Source organism: Salvia hispanica, unplaced genomic scaffold (assembly GCF_023119035.1).
Source record: "Salvia hispanica cultivar TCC Black 2014 unplaced genomic scaffold, UniMelb_Shisp_WGS_1.0 HiC_scaffold_731, whole genome shotgun sequence".
NCBI classification, from domain to species: Eukaryota; Viridiplantae; Streptophyta; class Magnoliopsida; order Lamiales; family Lamiaceae; genus Salvia; species Salvia hispanica.
In genome coordinates, this window is record NW_025952501.1 from 12,903 (window position 1) to 19,306 (window position 6,404).

General features: G+C 31.9%; 1 protein-coding gene across 1 annotated transcript; it reads left to right on the plus strand.

The window, feature by feature from the left end:
* Nucleotides 1–5,608: 5,608 nt before the first annotated feature.
* On the plus strand, nucleotides 5,609–5,923 carry LOC125199908 (aquaporin PIP1-2-like). The gene has a single exon (XM_048097762.1). It carries the CDS (start codon nucleotides 5,609–5,611, stop codon nucleotides 5,921–5,923), a length of 315 nt encoding a protein of 104 aa, XP_047953719.1.
* The last annotated feature ends 481 nt before the right edge of the window (nucleotides 5,924–6,404 follow it).

The following is a 6,404-nucleotide window of genomic DNA, read 5'->3' on the forward strand; positions in this document are numbered from 1 at the left end:
CATCCCCATCATCTGCTGCAAGATCTCGGGCATACCTCCCCACCCGCCACTCCCCGTCCCCGCTCAGGCATCCCCCAGCATACCCCCGTTCCCCCCAATCCCGGTGCACCGGCCATCATCCCCATCAACCGCCCCCAAGGACGTTAAACCACGGGCCCATCTCGCCCGCCCATCCGGCCCCATCCAGTTCCACAGTACCGTGGGAGTCTAAGATCCACTCGTCAATGGATGACTCGTTGTTGTGATCCATCGCCGATGATGCTCTTGTACGAGAAGTTAGAGAGAGAAAACTCGTTAAAACAAGTGGTGCAAATGAAAATGAAACGAAAATCGCGTTTATATAGGTTTTTTTATAAAAAAAATAAAACAAAATTCGGCGTGGCGTCGCTAGCCGATCGGGCCGCCACAATGGCGGCAGCGCATCGGTGAGCAGGGTCGGCCACCACGCGATCGGCCGCCGATTTCCGACTAGCCTCCAATGGTTCAGTTGCGATCGCTAGCAATCGAGCTAGCCGACCATTGAAGATGCTCTAAATAATTGTAACAACAACTTTCATGTATCATTAGAATTCTGCTACTACTATCTATAAATTTTAACGGTATCTTTGAATGTTACATCTGACTTGCATAATCTCTCAACAAAATTAGGATCATCCCAAATTCATACTACAAAATAAATCATGTACTACCAAACAATTGAATTGATGACAAATCATATTTTGGGGATATCTTTATGTATTTACATGAAATTTTATATATGTATATCCGGGTGAAGGTAGAAAAAATTATAAACAAATAGAGATGAAAAGAAATACAGTAAGAAAAAAATATCGCATTTAGAGAAAATACAGTAGAATTGAGCTGAAATTTATAATTGTGGAGGGTAAATAATGGCGGTAAAATATTACCGTTGAAAAAGTTCTAGGGGTACTAAAATTCATACGTATTCATATCTCTTACTTTAGAAAATAATGTTTGATTTGTAATTGTTTCAATTTGATCAGTTAGAGTGTTTATTAGGATTTCATTTATTAGATTAGTAGTATCATTGGTAGTGCACATTTTTTTCATGCAATAAAAGTGCAACAAAAATTTTGATTTAAAACATGGAGTATATTGTGTCGCATTGCATCAGATCTAGAAAAATGCATATGAAAAGTAAATATATTGAAATACAAAAATTTATTTAATTACAAGGACATCTTAGGAATTGAAATTTTATGTATATAATTCAAATACATCCATCTAAACAATAGATTATATTTTATAAATATTCTATTATTTCTAGTTAATATAATATATTTTGATACAATATAGGAGTATGTTATTCCAATTAAATCTGTCACGCCACATATGTCAATATGCTATAATATTGAAGAATCGATACGCACCACAAAAAATTGAGCGGAAAGTAGACATTCGAAATGACAGAGAGAAAATTTGCAGGATTTGAGCTATTCACATGGCCAACTATTAGTGCACTTAGCTAATCATTCATTTTATTTTTTTTAGTATGAATAAAACATTACTATATTTATTGTGTTGGGTGGTGGAGTAGGTAGTGGTGACCAAACCTCCAATTTTCATTTTTGAAAAGTAGAAAGAAGGTAACCTTTTTTTCTCTATTTACATTATTCACATGATTGAAATGAGGGCCAATTGAAACATACAAAAGATGACATGGGACCATAGGTTTCTATGAGTTGTCATTTTACTACTATATTCTATATTGGGACTTCCTAACTTTTTGTTTTTGTATTATGTATATAATCGAATACAGCTTAAGTGTTCAAGAAATATATATACTCCCCATCCAGTTTAAGAGTATTTTCGAAAAGTTCACCGATATTAAGAATCACATTTAATTTTCCATATTTGGTCATACAATTTTACAATTGTTCATCAAATTACACTAAAATGTGCTATCTACATTAAAATAACCAAAACAAAAATAAAACCAAAAGGTCAAAAAGGACCCACCTGTCACCATCCATTTAATTTATTACCATACCATCTTACTTTATTTATTACTCACTCCACTTTTCTTAAAACCGATGCAATATAATGTATTTAAATGTGGACGGTGAGTATGAATTTTCTCAAAATGCATACACACCACACAATTATATGTATATATAGGATAGAGCTAATGTAAAAATTACTCTATATCTATGTCAATGAAATAAAATTAATTGTATGTATGAAGTCATAATATTTAAAGTGAAATTAATTAGAAAAAATTAAACTAACAAATTTTATCTGTTAACAAAGAAATGCATTCATTGTAAATCTTCACGATCGAATAGTTGTAATTAATTTTCAATGCTAATAATATATTTTTACTTGAACCTCTCTTCAGATATATGCATAAAATGATTACCTTACACATTGTTTTTGAACACTTATGCGAAAATCACTCATGTGTTGTCCATTTGAAATTTTTATTTGTCATCTAATATAATCCTTGAAAATTGTGACAGAGACCGTAAAATTTTCAAATTATATAAAAATATATAATCTTATAAATTAATCAATCACAAGTCAATGGGAAATGCATCAAATTTGTTTTTGTATAGCTCATAATTTTCATGATCATAGTCATAAATTATAAGGTTATGACGTGAGTGGTGTTCGTACACTATGTTCACAATTCACAAATAATATATAAGTATATACTATGGATCATCTATTACACTTTCTATACATAAAACATGCACATATGAAATCTTTTGTATTTTAATAAGTGATATAGAAATTCTAATGCTTAATGTCCATAACTTATAAATTATAAAATAAGAAAACAACAGTTACTATCAATTAATCCATTGGTAAATAAGTTGAACAATATAATTGCCAATTCTAATGTTATGATAAGGTAGTCTAGTCATGCTGTTTAATTTGAAACTAAAAGACGTTGGGGAAGGCCCAAATTTGAAAAATAGATAAATAAAGTGTTTAAGGGAATAAAAGGTGGTCCACCAAGAAATACGTAAAAAGAGTGTAAAAATTAAGTACAACTCACATGGTCCCAACCCACCACCAACTATTGTCTGTTTTTGGGGTCAAGAACAAATTAATTTGTCATCATCATATTTAGACATAATTTTCTTTTAACTCAGAAAACAGAATTATTTTGGGAAAACATTGTTAGTATATATTAATTATAAACGCAAATGTAAATTATGGCAGTTATGTTGGTAAAAATATGCCACCCTGTCAAAAATTTATGTGTTTCGTAAAGTAATACTACTAGTAAATTAAATTTAGATTTCATTTCTTTTTTGGGTGTACATGCATGTGCATAAATGCCTGGATATTATTTTGATGGTGAAATTGGGATACAACGACGGAAGTGAATGCAAGTTGGAGTAACGTAGTATATACAGATATAGGGGAGTGATAAAATCTGGCTTATATATTATCAAACTCGAACTCTTAAATGCGCCTTCAACGCATTGTAAAATTTCAAGATTTTAATGTCAGCATAGTATCACACTAATATCAAACACAGCTCATTGATCATTAAAATTCGTGACATTTTCCTGTTAATGTTTTTTTGTAATCTGTTGACGTTTTTATGTTAATATCATAGTTGAGTTTGTATAATATTTAGATATTTTATTTGATCACATCCATACAAATAGAAGTACGATATCAACGGATAAATGTGGGTATATATATTGATGACGACACAAGTTGGTTCATTATTTTTCACAAGCTTGTGGATTCTTCTAGGCCTATGTATATTCATCTATTCATTACCGTTACTTTTCCTCGCACAAAAAATACAGTACTAAATGCTTTCCATTTTGGAATGTCTTATAGAATATTGTATACATTTTTTTATTTTTATATAAATTTTATTTTCATTTTCCATTATTTATAAATAAATTAAACATGACTTATCGATTTATCTATATCAATTATTATAAAACGTAATGAATTGGAGTAGAATTCTTTCTCCATTTATTAAATACTCCTACTAAGTAACTTTATTAACACTTAGGGAACACTAAATGCGTGCATTATTTGATGTGAATGTGTGTATTAGTGCTAAATGTAGAAGAAATTTGGCAACTACTAATAATGTGGACGAAAGAGAGGGAAGCAGCATATGACACGTGTCCTTTTTTTTATTATATCGAGGCACGTTCTTTCTACAACGGTCGGAAAGCCGTCAAAACCACGCCATCCACATCTTTAATTATTCTATATTTCTATATTACACCCCACAACTTTCTTATCATCTTAAAAATTGAAAATATTGCTAATACTAGAGTAATATTTTCCGTTTATTAAACAATGTTTTTCGTCAAAAATCATACGTATAAAAGTGAATGTATTAGATGGTATAATTTTGAATTTATATATGAATATTTATTTTTTAGTACTAGTACACAATTACCATGCAAATTGAAAGCATAGTTTATAAAATCCAACTTTACATGAATTTGGATAGTTTTTATGATTAGGTATTGTTTATCATAAATGTGTAGGTGTAACACAAAGTTGGATTACTAATACCTCAATTATTACAGATATGTCTACACAATAAACTTTATTACAGAAGGTATCTTGAAACTTTATATTTTCAATTTTACTAATAATTACACTCAATAAGTCCTCTGCTTATCAACCAAAATCTCCACCCTTATCAACCAAAATCTCCACCTATATATTGATAATTAAAAACAAAAAAATATCGATATTCTCGATACACTAAACTTATAGACTTCCAAATAAAATAATTCTTAAATAATCATTGAAGTGGGCGCTGGATTATTCGCTAGGATAATAAATTTTTGGAATTTTTTTTTTTTCTGTTAAATGCATTATTAAATTATACTACTACTCCTTGTTTAATAAAGCACTTTCATGATGAATTAGTTAATCTAACGGATTATGAATTATGATACAGCAAAAAAGCAGAAAGAAAGGGGGCAGACAGCGGAGCACATTCATTGGCTATGGTTTGTCTTCTTTCGCTCTCTCCAGAAACATCTTTCCTTTTTGTACTTTCACAAAAATTATATTTCAAACCCCGTTGTTTTAATATATTGCCTGCTAGTCCTTACAATATGATTTCTAGCTTGTTCGAGTTTACAACGGCTCTTCCAAAACTAAATTAAGATTTTTATTGGAACTCAAATAGAAAATGTACTTCTAATAATTAAAGTCTAAAAATAATATACGAAGCCATAAATGTAAAGTTTATAAAATATTGGATTGATCAACTGATCACGTTGGTTGAAGTATTAAAAAATGAATATAAAAACATGCATGCTTAAATTTAGATAAAACTCTACTTAGTTTAAGTGAAATGGACCTATGTTTAAGCATATAAACATGCTATGGTAAAAGTAAAAATGCAGGTCTCATTATTGTTGCACATTATAATTTTTTTTCTTAGTCTCGCATATATATATATATATATATATATATATATATATATATATATATATATATATCTATATATAATCACCTACAACATCTCTTACTCCACTCCTCACAAATATAAAATATGACGGTGGAGTCCAAGTATTCATGTTTGTAAGTGTGAAATAGGAGGTGTATAGAAAAGTTGTAGGTGATCCTCAAGAGAGAGAAGATGGAAGGGAAAGAGGAGGATGTGAAGTTGGGAGCGAACCAGTTCAACGAGAGGCAGCCAATAGGCACCTCCGCTCAGACCAAGGACTACAAGGAGGCGCCACCGGCACCGCTTTACGATCCCGGCGAGCTCACTTCGTGGTCCTTCTGGAGAGCCGGCATTGCTGAATTCATTGCCACCTTCTTGTTCCTCTACGTCACCGTTTTGAGTGTCATGGGTTATGCCAGGTCCACTTCCAAGTGCGCCTCCGTTGGGGTTCAGGGAATTGCTTGGGCCTTCGGTGGAATGATTTTCGCCCTTGTTTACTGCACCTAGCATGGGATGACCACGAAAGTTCATCACAATAAATTATCCAGAAATGTTAATGAAGTGATCATTGTTCTTTTGCATTTTAACTTTGTCGTTCGTTTACTATCCCTTTTTATGGATTTTTGGCTTGGACCATTCTGGCGCTCCCCTTCCCCTCTAACCCGGTGATCTAGACCATCCATTCAAGAGTGGGCACTAAAAATTTTTGTGTTTGTGAGCACTTGTGCTGCAACTTGAAAGTGTGAAGCTGCTGTTTCGGTTCTTTTGATGATCTAGAATTTTGTTCATTTTAGTTTTTTTTATGTATTTTATCTACTAGTTTGGACCTTTTTTGGGTCACATGTAAAATAATTGTATGATTTGGGGGTTTTTTTGTTTGCCTACTTTTTCATCAACTTATTTTTGGGAAGTGCTTTATCTTGTTGATTACACATTATCATAGCATGTGCATTAGTTTGATAGGTAGGCCGGGCTTACAATAATATGC